The sequence below is a fragment of the Corvus hawaiiensis genome, chromosome 17 (assembly GCF_020740725.1).
Source record: "Corvus hawaiiensis isolate bCorHaw1 chromosome 17, bCorHaw1.pri.cur, whole genome shotgun sequence".
Taxonomy (NCBI): domain Eukaryota; kingdom Metazoa; phylum Chordata; class Aves; order Passeriformes; family Corvidae; genus Corvus; species Corvus hawaiiensis.
The window spans coordinates 13,137,750-13,154,976 of NC_063229.1; the positions used below are offsets into that span (position 1 = coordinate 13,137,750).

The 17,227-nt window shown below is 44.6% G+C and overlaps 1 protein-coding gene across 1 annotated transcript; it reads right to left on the reverse strand.

The window, feature by feature from the left end:
* Nucleotides 1-1,797: 1,797 nt before the first annotated feature.
* Nucleotides 1,798-15,761, reverse strand: NPEPL1 (aminopeptidase like 1). The gene is made up of 12 exons (XM_048322012.1): nt 15,579-15,761; nt 14,542-14,727; nt 13,212-13,382; nt 10,569-10,658; nt 9,818-9,899; nt 9,478-9,620; nt 8,850-8,927; nt 6,224-6,324; nt 5,498-5,621; nt 4,967-5,143; nt 4,200-4,310; nt 1,798-3,443 (listed from the first exon to the last, which is right to left on the reverse strand). Exons 1-12 carry the CDS (start codon nt 15,726-15,728, stop codon nt 3,285-3,287), a joined length of 1,572 nt encoding a protein of 523 aa, XP_048177969.1. The 5' UTR covers nt 15,729-15,761; the 3' UTR covers nt 1,798-3,284.
* Between the last annotated feature and the right edge of the window lie 1,466 nt (nt 15,762-17,227).

Sequence of the window (17,227 nt, forward strand, 5' to 3'; positions counted from 1 at the left end):
CAGATCAGCCTTGTCCTCCCAAGTCTGCCACACAGTTCATAGCAAACTGCTGCCCACAGGATGTTGCTGTCACAAGATAAAGAGCAGGGATGGTCTGTACCATGGCAGAGACACTTCTTAACTCACCTGCTGCCTGTGTCAGCTTCCACTGGGCCATCCTGGTACAGCTCCAAGGAGGAAATGAGAAGGAGCTCTCCTGAAGGGGTGCATTACCGTATGGTTGTCAACCTCCTCTTAGAAGTGCCGGACCCACAGCTGCAGGGATTTAAGCTCTAAGACCTACAAAACAACGCAGAGAGGCACTTCTCTGACTCTGTGACCCTGCTCTGGCTCCTGTGTGTGCTCAGGAGGCAGCTGAGGAGGGGGACATCTGGGAACCTGGAGTTTGGGGGTCCCCAAGTTCAGTTCTTTGACACTGAGGTGACCTTCAGTGCCTTTGAAGGGTTGGTCCAGGGCTCCCCACAGTGAGGAGGACTCAGGGCCCAGTAGTTTTGCAAAGCTCTGCAGGTGCTCCCTGCCCTGTGTGGGACTGTGTTTAAAGTTGCTTAAGTGGGGCCAGAATACACTTCAAGTGCAGTCACCTAAACCCAGAGGTCGGGCTCTGGTGTCTGGAAGTGTTTCCTGTAAATAACTGCTACTCTGTCACACGGAAGGGCCGGGGGAGCTTTCTATGTCAGTGATGGTGGGACACATGGTCAGGGTGGCTTCTGGAACCTGCTCACCCCAGGGATTAGCAGTGGTGGCAGCTGTAGAGACAAATTCCAGCTCTACTGCTGAACATGGGTTTATTTCTTACTTTGGTAACAACCCCACATATTAATTTCTATGCATTTGCTATTTATAAGGCAGTTTTGGGATCTCCCTTTTGCAGATTGCTTCCAGGTCTCACACCAGGATACATCAGGGCAAAACCAGGAGTTAAAATTGCCCAGCACCCAGAAGCAGATGAGTAAACTAAAGAACTAAAATTCTACTCATTAGGGGTTAAGAGACACTGTGAGCTTAATGGGAATGATCCTAGTGTGAGCTCTGTGAAACACAGAGGAAAGACAATAATTTATTTGGCAAGTAGAGCTCACAAGTCACTGTCTTGTGTAGGTCCAAAGCTTGTGCTCTGGAGAACAGACCTTTTATCAAAACAGAAGGAAATAATAATGTACATGAGGAACAGAAAGACATTTTAATACAGATTTGAAAGAAAGAGCCTTGATTTTTATTTTGTATCTCTGATCCAGAGGAAGCATCAGACTTTTTTATTATTAGGTGTTGAATTAATTTATTTTACTGTCCTTTGGCAAACTTCATCTGGTTTTCAGTTTTTGATTTCCCAAACATCCCATTTGCTTTTCAGGTGCTTAATAGATTTCTTTAATATAAGGTACTTAGTTTTAAAAGCAGCTTCTATTAAGTGCCTTCCAAATTAAATCCAGCAGAATGATATGCCCTGAGACACAGCAAAGTTGAAGAATATGATAATCAGCCATCAAAACCCAACTTCTCTGTTACCATTCAGTGAATAACATCAGAACTGAGCCTCGCGCCACAAAGACACAGGCTACTTTTTATGTAAAAATCTGGCAAAACACTACATTTCAAAATTAGAATTTATTAATTTAAAGAATGCTTCTACAAGATGGAGATTGAAGATGATCTCAGAGCACTGAAATTAGAACATGTTGGTATTTGCTTCAATGCTGAGTCTGTAATAAAAATAACTTCATCAACACATTTCCCATGGCAGTTTTTGGTACCAGATAGTGCTTTATACCAAGTGTTAAGAATGACCAAAGGCAGAACTCATTTAGATACAGATTTATTAAAACTCAAGTGGACTGGGGAGCCAGAACAGCAAGGGAGAAACAAATACAGGAAGTAATGAAGTTCTGCAGTTGGTTTTTTTTTGTTACTTTTTGTCTGTCAAATAGGGCCACCCAACCAGAATGAAGTATTTTTTCTCCCTTCTGCATTAAGCTTTCCATGCAGTCTTTAATCAAAAAGACTCTTGGTGTCCCTTGTTGTTGGAACTCCAGCTAAAACCAGCACCAGTTCTCCAGAGATCCCCTCAACAGAGAAAGGGACAATCCCTCACAGCTCAGCTTGACCTGATCTGCAAAGCAGCCACGGGGGTGCTGGGGGGTGCTGACGCTGCTGGAGCCAGGAAATGTTTCCAAAAGCTGATGCTGGAGCCCCAGGACAGGGACTTGGTCTTTCTGTTCCCCACCCTGCCACTGCCATGACATCAGCTGGGCCCAGTCACTTCCCGTGGGTGTCCCAGCCAAAGCAATGCCTGGAAGTTCCTTGTGGCTCGTACAGAAACCCACACTGAGCATCCCTGACTGCTGCTGAATCAAACAAATGAAGTGAATCAGAAGTTCTGCAGAACTGCCCCAAACCACTCAGTGCAAGCTGTTCCTCTCTCAGCTCTGAGTGCTGGGAAAAGGAATGTGAACAGAGTAATGATGTTGTACACAAAGTTTTGGAGCGCTCAAGAGTTCTCTGAAATATAAATTACACCACAAACACCACATGGGATATGTAAGCTTCTTTAATAATAATAAATTTATAAAGTGGCAAGAAGCCACTCTGCTTTGTAAACCCATTTTACTCAATCACAGTCCCTCTATTGTTTTCCTCATTTAACATTAATACATTCTGTAATTTGTATGTGAAACAATTACATAGAGATATGTTCTGAACCCTTTTTGCTGATTTTACTGGTCAGAAGAACATTAAAACATGCGGAAACAGCACCTTATTAAAACTATAGGCCTTTTCTCGTTACATCTCCTTTGCTGCTAAGCCAAGTTGTCTCTGAATGAGCCAAGTCTGTCTAAAGACCTTTTTTTCCTTATCCTGTGTTCTGAGATGTAGTGGGGCCTGCAGAAATGTCTGATAAAACCTCACATATAATAAGTAATTCAGAAGGCTTTGTAAGCAATAACTGCAGTTGCTTCTTCAGACTAGAGAGAGCTTCTCATGCATGAATGCACTTAGTTAGGTTTTGTGAGGAGCTCAGAGGAGGACGTGGCCTCTTCCTGATACAGTTAGTTGAGCCTGGACTCTGCACCACTGATATTGTTCAGCAACTGCGTGCACCAATAATTTAAAAAAAAAAAAACTAACTAAACAATACATCAGGCTGTTTTTATCAGAAACAAGTAATAAATCTTATCATGATAGTAAAAAAAAAAAAAAGGCAATTTCTGACGTGGGACATTTTCATTGCTTGAGAACAGATCAGTGCAAAGTGAGGTAACCCCACACCTGGCAGGGCTGGGGCTGCGTCAAACCAGGCGCCGTCTCTTGGAGTCCCTCTCCATCTCCTCAGGGGGAGAGTCTCCATTGCACCCAAGAGGAGACACGAGGTTCAGCAAAGGGTCTTCAGAGGCCCCTCCAAACAGGGACAGCAACAAAGCCACGCCATAGCCAGTAGCTCGTTCACCCTAGAACAAAACCAAAACCACACAATTCACACTTCAGACTGTAGGATTTGAATTAGTTTTCATGTGGCTACTCACTCTGTGGTGGTCAACAGCCACAGCCAATCCCTGGCAGGCATGCTCTGTGCTGTTGTATCCTCACTGCCACTGGAATCTGTCCCAGCTGGATTAAACCAACACATGAGAACAGAGCTCCCACTGACTTGTGGGTGGATAGAGGCCAGCATTGTTCAAGGCAGGGGATCTCCCACCCAGCCTGAGCATGGATTTGGAATAAGAGCTGAATAAACTGTGTTTAAAAAAAAAAGAGGCAGGTGGAGTGAATTGCCTTGGTTTTTAGGAAAAAAAAGAATATACACAGGTTCCACCAAAGGGAGGAAAGGAAATCCCCAAGAGGGAACGTATTTTTGGAAGGGTGATCAACTCTGGTCAATCATCCTAAAACAACATGGCTGAGAACGGAAGGCTGGGATTATTGCCATGAACAGAGAGCAGGCAAGTTGTCAATGCTCACAATGATAAAGATGTCACTGATTAAAGTGACTGCTAGAATATTTTAAAACCAAAATGAAAAATACGAAGAGATGAAACTACCAAACCAAGAAACTCGCAACAGAGATGAGTCAGTGCTTTTCTAAAGGACCCCTCTCCACCTATTTCTGTCACCCTGAGCTGGATGGACACAATCCAGAGCCCCTGCAGCCATCAGCAGGTGTGTTTCCCCAGCCTGTGTGCCCAGAGAGGGTCAGGAACACTCACGGCGTGCACGGGAGCAGCGATGTCTATGTGCACCCACACCCCAGGCCAGTCGAAGCCGATGTGAGAGGCAATGAAGAGCCCAGCACAGGAGCTGGGGGTATTGTCCCGGTCCTGTAGGAGCAATAAAAATAGAGTTGGTCTTGCAAGAAAAGATGTCAGTGGTTCATTCTGCCTACAGGAAAGACAGTTACGCAAATCTCAGTCAAAGCTTAAAGAATGGCCCTAAAACAGTCTTACAAACCAACTTTACTGTAAATCCTTGACTTAGTCCCTAGCAGTAGTGCGGCCCTGCTCGATTCCTCTTCTGCCCACACTCCTTTCTGCAGCGTTTTTGGACTCTCACTGCACACTGGAATTCTCAAATGCAGCAAAAGCAGCCGCACCAATTCTGAGGCCTCCGTCCTCAATTTCCTGGTTTCTGCACTCCCAGCCAATAGTCTCTGCTGGTGATGTATGATCTGAGGAATGCCCATCTTGATTCCCTAAAAGGTCTCCATCCAGGAATTCAGCATTCATGTAGGGCCATATTTAAAAGGCAAGCAGCCCAAAGAAACCTTTGCAGCAGGTCACCCTGTTTAAAACTGACACTAAATACAGCCTGCAAAGCCCCAGGTGAAAGACCCTGAAGACCAAAACAATATGGGCCATTTCTAAAAGGTTACAGCCCCTATGAAGAGCTTTCAGCCAGCTATGAGCAGGACAGCTCACTGTCTAAAAACACACGTTTTTATGTAACAGAGAAAATTAAAAGAAAAAATAAATCTTACTGCTACAGAGTTCTTCATATCAGCTACAGCAGAGGTAAATTCACTGAAGTGGAGCTCAGGGCAGTACACCAGAGGATGGACCAAGTCTCCACAGTTCCTGCCAGCTTTAACACAAGCCTTTTCCCACTCTTCATTATTGGTAAGGACAGCAGCATGGTATTTTCCTGTGGCAATTCCCTGGTGAGAAAAAGGACAAAATCAGGAAGAAGTCACCCTCCACTACTGCTCGTCAATAGAACCTTCTAAAAATCAGGAACAGATGCTAGAAAATAATGCTGTTGAATTTGTAGCCTTGTACCATTCTGTGTATGACTTACAATGGAAGCCATTTCATGAACAAGAAAATCCTGATGACTATTAACAAATCAGTTCTGGGAATTATAAATTGAATTGCAAACATGGAGTACCAGCCCACTTACATCAGCTGCTGATGTCATCAGAAGAACACCATTTTTAATTTAAGTATGCAAAAGCAAAAAGTTGCATAAAGAACAGAAAAGAAACTGAGTTATGAACGTAAGACTGTTGTACCTGAGCTCCAGTAAGAGTGGCCATATCCAGAATGATATCAGCTCCAAGGTCTTTGCAGGCGTAAGCAACTCCATCAGCCAGGATCAGGCGACCTTCTGCATCAGTGTTATTGATTTCCACAGTTCTGGGAGGGAGACAGGGCATTTCAGACTGGAGTGCTTAGGGCTGGAAGTCAGGATCACCTGTCTGGACTAGAACACTTTAGAGAGCAGCCTCAAACCTCCTGTGCTTTTCTTTTTTGACTCTGCAAGTCTGTAGGGCTGCTATTCCCCAGCTCCAACCATCCAGACAGAGGACACAAGGAAAAGGGAAATGACACTACTGCCCTCATGGCAGGGTCTGCTTGTTGAGCCTGTGTGATGCCTTGCTGGAATTCTAAAAACTACTGCCAAAGAGGTAACATCTGTCCTTAAAAGAGATTCTGATCCCCTGGTGGCCTGTCTTTGCTGCTGCCACACAATGCAGCAACAGATGGACACAGAAAACTGCCTGTACTACAAAACCCACCTAAATGTGAGTGCTTTAAGGGAAGTTCAGCTTATGATATACATGTATTTTGATGTGTATTTACATACCCCGCAGGAAACTCCAAGCACACTTAAAACTCACTACTATGGATGTATGAAATACTATTATCAATATTTACAGACAGCTTCACAATCTGCATGGCTCTCAGATGAACAGAAATGATGTTTGCTCTGTTTATGGGAAGAGATACAATCTTACTTTCCAGAGTAAAGAACATGAATGTCATCAGGTCTCGTTGCACGTGGTCCCACTGCGTTCTCAGCCAGACAAAAAACAGCGTGAAGATTGTCCTTAAACCCCTGTAACAACCAGAGGGGAGAAATGGCTTTCAATTCACATCAAGCTCATTTATTGGGACTCAAATCAGTGAAGGATTAAGACTTCTTGACAGCAATGCTACGATTTTCATAGGAAAACTGGTAGGGTTTTTGGACAGGTGGGCGGGTGTTAGTTGGGTTTTTTTAAAATTGTCATCCCTGCCAGGAGGCACACAGCATTTTTAACCTGTTGGGGTTTTTTTCTTTTATTTTTTTTTTCTCCTTAGCCTCCTCTTTTCTGGTTTATCTCATAATGTTTTATTTTGGTTTAAAGTCAAGTGCTTATGTGGTTATGGATGGTATTTTAAAATGGATGATGATTGTGTTATTTATACAGCAGTTGTATTGTGTGGAGGGATTCTAGGAACAGACAGGGAGACAGCAGCATTTAACAAATGAAAACATTGTTCCTCCTTAACTGGGATAGTTAACAACACCAAATTCTAGGGGAAAACCTGGGCCAGTTTTGCTCTTAATCTCTTGATAAAAGTCCATGGCTAAAGAAATCTGGGCTTGCTGAATCAGCTCATGTTCTGAAGTCTAAAGGGCAAAGGCATCAATCAAACCCTTTCAAAATAATGGGCAGCACTTAGAAGCCAGAAAGTCATTTCAGTTTCTAGCCCAGCTGGTGGGCAGACAGCATTGCAGGGGAGACAACCTTCCATCCATAACCCAACTATTCACAGTATCTCACTGCATTGGATTTTCTTCCTCCAAGAGAGACATGTTGTTAACCTACTGTCAAAAACTGAAAATCTATTTCCAGTATCAGTTGCCTTTTCCCAACTCTCATTCTGCCTGTAGCTCCTCAAAAGCAGGATTTATTATGCTAACATGCAGGATCATGTTAACAAGAAAGAAATCAAAAATTTAAGTCAATGTTTTTCTCTTCTCCCTTGTGTTGGAAAGCTCACAATGGAGGAAATGCATCTTTCTAGGAAAAATCACTTGTTTAATTTTGCCATCCAAAGCCTTTAAAATCATGTTGTGTAACTGCTGAACAGCAGGCAGGCAGATATTTTATGAAGAAGGAAAATAACCTCTGCCCCTCTTCCCACTGAGCTTTCTATCCAACACACATTTCCCACTTCAGTCTCTATGACAAAGCATAGCTCAGTGAAACCTCTTCAACTTTTCTTTTATTCTTAAAAGCATTAAAAAAAAAAAAAAGTCTTGAAACAGTAACAACAAATTCTTCCCACTGTCTCTCTGAACACATTTTCTGCAGGGATGTTATTTAAAGGTCTTCTCACACGAGACTGTAAAATTAAGCAGTGAGTTCATTCTTTTGTTTTTACATATAAAGGCATATAAAGATTTCTCCAGGCTCAGTTTGTCCAAACACATCACTGCCAGTTTATTCACTGTTGCAGTAATTGTGTATGAACTGACAGATCACTTGTGCTCACATCTACTGTGACTGTGAATGGAACTTCTCTCAGTGCAGATGATCACACACAGAACTACGTTGGAAACAAGGACTGAACCACTGGAAGGATGTCCCCCATCCACAGCTATCCCAAAGTCTCCCAAAGCACCGTGTAAGTTCCAGCTCTTGCCCCTTGCAGACCTCTGATCTAACTTTCTGAAGGATTTAGTAATGCAAGGTAGTTGTTCTGCCCGAGATGCAGCTCACAAATCTGTTTTCCATTTTAATTCCCAGAAGGTAACTGTGAAGTTTACAATCTTTCCACATCAAACATGCTGTTTGGGCCAAGGCACAGAGCTAGACTACTGAGAAATGGGAATTTGGCACTGATCAGCCCCTGGACAAAGCATCCATCAGATCTATGCATTAATCTGCAGCAGTAAATATTTTTTGAACTTTGGATACTCCTTGGAGGCAACAGCTGCTCTGTCAGCAAGACTCAGTCACTGGATTTGTGGAGAGGGCAGAGTTTTATTGGCAGCAGCCACTTTCCCCCCGTTTGCATTATTAAAAGTGCAAGAGGAGTACTTTTAATTCTTCATATTTCGATACCTGGCTTCTTCTCAGCTTCCCCACTACTTTCTGACCACAGAGGCAAACCAACAAGCAGCTCCTGATGACACTAGAGCTGCTACTTCCCCACTAGGTTAATATTAGACCTGGCACAGGAATTGGAATCCAGAAAGACTTCATATCCCAGAGTCACTCGTCCCCTTCTTTGCTAAGGTGACAACAGCTGCCCCAAATCCCACAGCTTAAACAAAATCAGCACTGGATAACTCAAGTACAGAGCTGATTCAAGAGACTAGAAACCATTCAGTCCACAGAACAAACTCTGAAATTCAAGGAAGACCCTTAAAAAAAAAAAAGCACTCAGGGAATTTCTCACAATTCTCAAAATCTCAGTAAAGATGAAAATATTTTCCTGAAATAGCAGAAAGAGCAGAGTGGCTCAAGCTCACTAAAGAGCAGTGGCAGGTCAGAACTTCAGGATTAGACAGGCCTCTGTCTCTGGGAATTTATCCAAGCTCCTTGGCAGTGCTGGGATACACGATATCAATTAACACATTTTACTTACTTGCTTTACAGTGGCTTTGAAGGCACCCAAAATAGCAGCTGCTCCACCACAGTCTCGTTTCATTCCAGGCATAGTAGTCTGTTTAAACAGAACCACAGAATTTTTTTTGTCTTTGAAAGAGAATTTCACAGTACTGCCTGCTAGAACCAGGGTTTCTGGTGCTTCTGAGACTCTGGTTTTGACAGTGCTCAGCTGTCAACAACACAAACAAGGAACGTGTGCCTCTGCTCATTGGTGGATCTGGTCTTGGAACTGAAAAGTACTAAACTGGGGCTGCTAAACTGTTAGAAAAGTAAAAAGAAAAATGTTGTTTATAAGTTTCACACTGAGTCTAACTCCAACAGGTTTTCATTCTATCTTTGAAACCAGAAATTAAACATCTTTGTTCCTACTTTCTGCCTTTCAGCAGGCAATATTTAAAGGGTTGCTATTTGCTAATTGTTCTGTAGTGGTCTTTGAATCCCATTTGGTCTTCTCCCCTGATAGTTTGTGTCCACATGGATGACAACAAATCAAGCACTTAACTCAATAAAAAAGTACTTTTGTTTCCTACAGACATTATCTGAATTACTTTCAGCAGAAAACAACAGTGTAAGCAAAGGCAGCAGCAGCAGAAGTGCTTCTGTACCTTTCCCTTGATGCTGAGTCCTCCAGTGTCATACACAATACCTTTGCCCACCCAAGCAATGGTCTGTGTGGCACCATCTGGAGTGTGACTGAGAACTGCCAGGGCTGGAGGATGTAGAGCTGCCTTTCCAACTCCATAGATCCCTAGAAAACAGAGAATTAAACCACCTGTGGGGAAGAAAGACTGTGGGGAACTCCTGTGGGTATTTTCTGTAAAACATCTTGGAACACTATGGGCAATAAAACAGTTTCAAAAACGTGCAAATAAAACATTACAACGGAGATGGCAAAACATTCCAGTCATCTGCTAGGAAAAAAATGGAATACTCAACAAGATATACCTCCAAAGCCTCTCTCTTTCAGCTCCTCATCTCGGATAATGGTAGGAGTAATCCGAAGATCCTTGCCAACTTTTTTGATTTCCTTAATAATTAAAAAAAAAAAAAAGGGACATTGTCAGTCAGTCATTAGGACACATTTGTGCCTTTCCACACAAATGGGTACCCAATTAAGGGGCTTTCGTGATTTTTCATGTATACACATACAAACATTCACAATTTTGGGAGTGGTGCTGCTTTTCCAATGGCCTAATTCCACCGACACATCCTTGACTTACTATGGCATGAAATATAAATTTGACCTTTAGGCCCTGCCAGTAAAAGAAATCTTCTGAGGTAAAGGACAACTGTTCACTCTGTTGGATCACGATGTAATAGGACAGGAATAATTTCATTCTTAACAGCCTTCCAGATCTCTACGATAAAGCTCATTTGGAAATATGTCAGCTGTCCCATAATTTCAGTAACTCTGGTCACCATCAGGTTTAAGACAAAAATCCAGTGCTATGACCAAATGAAGAACTCATGTTTTCAGCTTCCCAGTGCACTACTCCAAGCTGTGAACTCTGCCTCCTTCCAACTTTGCACAGTTCTAGGAAATGTGAAAGGCCAAAGGAAGAGCCTGAGCACCCCTGGTTTGCTGTGCTGCCCACTGCTGACACACAGTTTTCACTGAGAGACAGCAGCACTCGGGTTTGATTACTGCAGTCCAGACTTCCAGCTAGCAACTCTTCCTCATCAGGGCATCACCAACCTCCAGGAAGGAATCAGTGTTCATCTCATTGCACGGGGTGTCCACGATGCGTGCAGCCAGCCGGACCCCTTCGGTGGCACTGGCCAGACACTGCAAACACAAGGGAGGACACCTGAGAAGGGCCTGGGCTTTAGCAAAGTTTGCATTTATCCCTCTGCAGCCAACACCAAATGTGTGGTTCCTTTGGAGCATGTTAATGCTTAACTGCCACCACCTCAGGCACTGCACAGTTAAACAGTGTCAGCCAAGCTAACCATTACTTTTTCTATGGGGCCAACTTATTTTTCCACGTGCTCTAATTTCTAAGCAACTGTACTCCTTCACCCAGCAAACTGATATTGCAAAATTAGTATCCTTCCCCATTAACAAAAGGAGACCAAGAAGGCAATGTGAGGCGGAGGAAAGAAAGATAAGAAGCAGCTAATTCAGGAAGTCACAATGAGCTTATGGGCTGCTGGGGTTGGAAACCTGCAGAGATTGTGTAATCTGCAACATGGGAAACTGCACAGTTTGTACAGGACAGGCACAGTGGTGCAGGGCAATAAAGATTGCTGCTGTGAGACATTCTATATGGCAGGCCCACGGGGAAACTGCAATATTTCATGTTTATATAAAACATACACTGTTTCCTGATTTCTGTGGTAAAATGGACTGACCCTCACCTGGACTGAGCAAAAACTTATCTAAGCAAGACTGGACAGAAGGAAAATGGTCAAGCAGCCAAGGCTGTTTCCTTAGAGAAGGATCCTCCTGGCAAAAAAAAAAGACCATGAAGACACCAGACACCAAGCTTCAACTTTTAGCTCCCATGAATTAACAACTTGAAGCTGTAAGACCTGGAGGAAGGAAACTTTGTGCAAGCTTTCCAGTACCCACACTACACTGAGGACCACACACAGCACATGGGTGAGTCAAGATGGGTTTCAAAGGAATCTGAGGTGTTGGACACTCACTCATGCTGAGGTATCTGAAGTTTGGCTTGGCCAGACCAGCCTAAGGACTCCATACATTTGTATCCCAGCACACTCCTAAACCCTGGCTTGCTTTGGACTGGTGCCTGACTCTCTGCAATTACTTCTGATTGCTTTACTGTCCCTAAAGGGATAAGGACCTCGGCAGCCAAGCCCTGTCTGGAGTGATTCCCTGTCAGGGCCATGCAGGTAAAAGGAGGTACTCTAACCCCAAGGCCAAGCCCCAGGGGAGCAGCATGACTTCCAGAAATAAGCTGTGCCTGTATTTGTGTTTCCAGAGTGCTCCAGAGAACCTGGATAATGGCAGCCCTTAATAAGTGCCTTGTAAAACTCTGACAATCCCTGCTAGTCCTCACCGTAAAATACCCTGGACAATGCAGTAGGTGTGAAATACAACATGCCAAGGGAGAGGTTTAGATAAAAATGTCCTACCACATGCCTCTTCCATGCTCTGCATTAGCTGTCTGGTGCTGGTTGAATTTAAGGGGTGCAAACTCAGCTAGGAGGAAGCCAATAATATTTTTGGCATTGACATCAAGGGGAAAAACAGGACGTAGAAATAATTGCAGCTTTGTTTCTAAGTTAAAAATAACCCAAGTGGTTTGGAATCTACCTATCTGAACGAACTATTTTTGACACCAGCTATGCTTTTTCTGATTTGGGGCATGGAAAAATGGAGTGATCAAGAGTTGTACTCTCAGCACGTCTGTCTTTGCCACTTTGCTGAAAACTGGGCTGGCACCATTTTCTGGGGCCAGATCAGTTCACAGAGTAAGGACCAAAACATACTGAAAAAAACCCATACCCTAATGCTGCAATTCTGTGAATTTCAATTGCAGCAACACCATGTCCTTTGTCAAATCCACTGCCAAAACTTGTAAGGGATTTCTGTAACCTCACTGACTGATCAGCTAAGGGAGTATCCATCTGTACTGAAGCACAGAACTTGGAACACTGAACAGGGAGTTCCTTAACAGATTAACTGCAAACCTTGGAATACCTTTTAAATTTATGGATCTTGAAGAGGAATGACCTGGCATGCCAACAGTTACCTGATGTGGAGTTTCCTCTCTGTAACAGTCAAACAAGGGAAACAGTCTTTGATTTTCTGCCACCGAAAGATGACTTAAACATATTTCACTGTCATGTACAGCTCATCTCCAAGCTGTTTTGTTTCTTAGGGTCTCATTTCTGGCCACAGTTCTGCCAGAAAAACTCAGCCAAAGAGGTGCATCAGAAAGAAATAGCAGAGGCCATATGTGACCCCTGTTAAGCAACTTTTAGTGACTTCACTGTGATATTCACCTGCACAGTCACAGCTTTTGCCTGGGTAGAAAAAGTGAGAAGCCCACACACTAAAAGCAATGTAGTATTAAAGGCTGAGAATACACTATTTGCATCTGTGATACACATGAGAGAGGAGACATTTTCTTTGTGCTGTTTGTTTGGTGTTTTCCACCCCTGAAATCTAAATTCTGAATAACATCTTCAGCATCTGCTGCAGTAATACGTTCAGTATTTCTACTCAAGAGATGCTGTGAACTGATCAACTTCAAGGAACCTTGAGCTAAGATAATTATACAACACCTATTCCAGAGGCAGCTTCAGACAGACGCATTTGCACATGCAACAAACTGAACAAAAAGATGACAGAAAACCCCCAAAATCTTACTTTAAGTGTTGCCACTTCCATTGGTCCGTTATTTTGGCCAACCAGGAAGAACTCCACTGTCACAGTTTTCTTCTCTGTGCGTCTGGAGGCGCTGGACCGATGTGTGAACAGGGGGAAGGCCCTGGCCAGGGCACACGCGGAGGCAAAGACTTCGGAGCGCTCACACACCATCTGAAACACCAGCCAGCAGCAAAACTCATCACACAGCACCAAGGTGTGGAAGGATACACTTAAAAGGATCTGTTACCTGGGGTATTACTGGGGAAGAGGGGGAAAAAGGAGGTGGATGGGAAATAACCGAGCCCTGAGTCAAGACAAGCTCATTCATCATGTTTTGAATGGATGGAGAGGCAGAGTAAAAGTACCACAGTGAAATGGTCCAGTTCATTTCCTGCATGGAAAAGAATTACACTGCTGGAATTAGTTCATCCTTATAAGGGAGCTGGACTGCTTTAATTACACCAGTGCAATTAACACAGGTTAGACTACAGATCAGGACCAAAAAAAGCACAGGAATCACCAATACGTGCTCAAAACAAATGAAACAAAGACAGAAATTGTATGAGAAAGTGGTGGTAGAAGTTGTATGAGAATGTGGCTAATACTAACCCAAAAGTTTGTTAACAGGTAGATCCCTTTTCCGAAGTTCATTACAGAAATTACCAATGGAAAGCAGTTTTAGTTAAACATTTTCAAAGGGTAAAAATTAAGTAGTTATTACTCTTGCAAATAAGTTTTCCAACTGAAGAGTGTTAATTTAATTTTGTCACTGACACTGACTGTATGAGTCTACTCTAACAACCCACAAATCTGGTATGATCTGGAGAAGCCATAGAAACAAATAAATTCATCAGGCTCATACAGAAGATGACGAAAGCAGTCCAAGAGCTTGTCCTGCAAAGGACTCACACTGGAGCATTAGTTTGCATGAAGACTTTTGAAACTCACTGAACAACACAAACAAGGCACCTCTCATGGGTTCTGTGACACAGACATAACACCCTTCACTAAGGCTACATCAATCTCCTGAAGCATGTGCTAACATCCCAAATCCCAGTTTGGAAAAAGCCACTAATAGTTCCTTTTTCATGGGCATTCCTGGTTGAAGACGTTCCATACATATCCAACCTTAATTCCCTCCAGCTGCTTGAGCATGCACAAGCCATTACAGTCAGGTCTTGCCTACATGTCAGTGCAAAACCACTCATGTCAGTATAATTATATCAGTCAAACTTGTCCACCTCCAGTCTCCTTGGAGACACCTACAACCCGGAAAAGTCGAGAAAACACTCACTAGACATTTCACCAGAGCAATTCAAGAGCCACTTACAACAATGCATCTGTTGACCCCTCCTGGCAGGCAGTTCCTGACCAGGCGGGTGATGAACTGAGCTGCGGATGGGCTGTTGTGCCGGCTGACCCTGGATGGCAGTGCGGCCACCGTGGCATAGTTCAGGTACAGGGGACAGCTGTCCGTGGGGTTGGGATTCAGAGTGCCCAGAGCAGACTGCCAGATCTGGGGAGAAACGAAGGATTTAAAGACAAAGACCTGTGCCAGACTTTCCTTCCCACCTCACTCCTGCTGTATTTAGGCACTTTTTAATGACAAGGGTTTAGGTGTTGGAAACAAAGAAATTGTGTACAACAACCTCTGGAGTGAAAAGAACCAGGAAATTTGACAAACCTGTTCATTAACCAGAAAATATAAACGTACTTTCCATGACAAGCATCTCCTTTAAGCCGTATGAATTACAATTTAAAACCACACTGTTTAGTGCACAGGCTGGTTCAGAGCTTTCTTAACTTGAGACAGTTCTCCTAGTGATAAATAGGACGATGGATTTACTAGCTTCGAATTATTATTTCACATAGCAATTTAATTAAAAACAAATAAAACCAAGAAGGGTAAATATTGTCTTAAGAGACTGGGGAGTCCTGTATAAAATCCCCTGCCAAACATCCAGCGACCTAAAAGCCGCAATGCAAAACGTTTATCATTCTACCACAAGCCATCACCACCACTAAACAAACAGGTCCGCAGCTCCCACCGCAGTGGCTGCGGGCGGGGAGGGGGCTCTCAGCGCTCACTGCAGCCGTCCCCCGTCCCCTCAGCGGGTGCAAAGCGTCCTTCCCCCGCCGGGGTGGGCACAGGGGGCGCGGGAGCGGCTGCGGGGCGGCCCCGCCGCAGCAACAGGCTCGGCCCGGCCCGGCTGGGGGGTCCCCGGGGCACAGCGGCGGTCAGGGCCCGGCTCAGGGCCGGGGCGGCCGCCGCACCACGAGGCCGCTGGGCCGGGCGGACACGCGGCGCGGGGGCCCTGCGGGCGCTGCCGGGCTCTGAGGGGGCGCGGACCCGCGGCGCGGCCTCACCTCCTCGGTGACCCGCGGCTGCAGCTTCCCCCGCAGCTGCGCCCAGGGCAGGCGGTGCAGGTTGTGCAGCTGCCCCAGCACGAGCAGCGGGCGGCTCTGCGGGTCCGCCTCGCCCGCGCTGGCCTGGAACTCCAGCTGCACGTTCGCCATCTTCCTGCCCGGCCCGGCCGCGCCGCCCCGCCCCGGGCCCGGCCCCGGCTCCGCGGGGCGGGGACGCGCCGGTGTCGCGGGAGGGCCGAGCACGGCCCCGGGCAGCGCCGGGCACGGGGAGAGCAGGCTGCGGGGCAGACCGCTGAGAAAACAGTGCTTTCCAAGCGCCTGTTTTCACCGTACACTTGCATGGTGGGTTGGAATATAAGAAGGTGTTTATTCTAATATTTTTGTAGTTGCCAAGCGCAATTAATGTTTGGTCAGCGGACAGTTATCAGAATCTGCTGAGTAGGGAGGACCCCACAGAGATCGAGTCCAACTCCTGCCCTGCACAGACACCCCAACAATCCCACCCTGTCCCTGAGAGCGTTGTCCAAAGGCTCCTGGAACTCAGACAGGTTTGGTGCTGTGACCATTCCCTGGGGAACCTGATGCTCATTGATCTGCAGCCAGGAGAGGCTGGCAGGTCTGTGCAATCTTCCACCTATGCGGGAAAAGTGAATGCTGATGCATATAATGGAAATACATCTAAAAGGAAAAAAAAAAAACACCAAAAAACAAACGAAAAACCAGGCTGAATTCCAGAAAAAAAACTTCCTTAGAGTAAGGTCTTTGAAGGGACATCATAGAAACTTTATTGAAAATGAAAGTTGTAGGAACATCTGTTGCAGAGGTCGGTCGTGCAGCCTCACAGACGGGACAGTAACTCAATACACAGGCTCCAACTTTAACGAGTCTCTTTACTGAGCCACAAAAAATACACTGCTATGGAGTCCACTGTCATCCCAATACATAAGATCAGCGTGGGAGTGAGACTCTGCAATTGCTTCAGGATTGAGACATTCCAAAGATTCCTCCAGGCAGTAAGCTCCCAATCACTGAGTTCAAAATCTGCTGTTCCTGCTGCTCTAAGAGTCCAAAACCAGCACATTCCCTGAATCCACAGCATCTGAAAAGCAAATAAAATAGTAGGAAACACTCACCTATTGCGATCCTGTTGCTGCAGTTAAGGGCAGCAGAGGAGGGTCCTCCTGAAGGGAATGGAGTGAGGAAATCAATTTTATCTACAGAAACTCCCTGTGAACATCCCACCAGCAACAGCTGCAAACGTTTCTATTTGTCTGAGCTTCAGCAGGAGCTGCAGCAAGGACCTGTCTTTCAATTATTGATCCTCTACAAATATTCACAGAATTAAGCCAGTAAAATATAATCTTACACAATCCATTGTAATTAATATGCAAAATTATAATGAATTCCCTGTTTTAATGAATTTTGTTTAAGAAGGCTGTTTGGTTTGGATTTTAATAGTAAACATATATTTTTTCCAACAAAATCAGTTTCACTGTCACCTATCCAAGAACTTAAAATTTGCAAGGCTGTACCCAAAGCAGTTTCCAAACACTTAAGCAAAAGAGTTAAGACTCCTTTGTGTTGTGGTTCATAAAAGCAGACCTTAAATCAATGCAATCTAGGCAGTGAACACTACATCAAGTAGATAC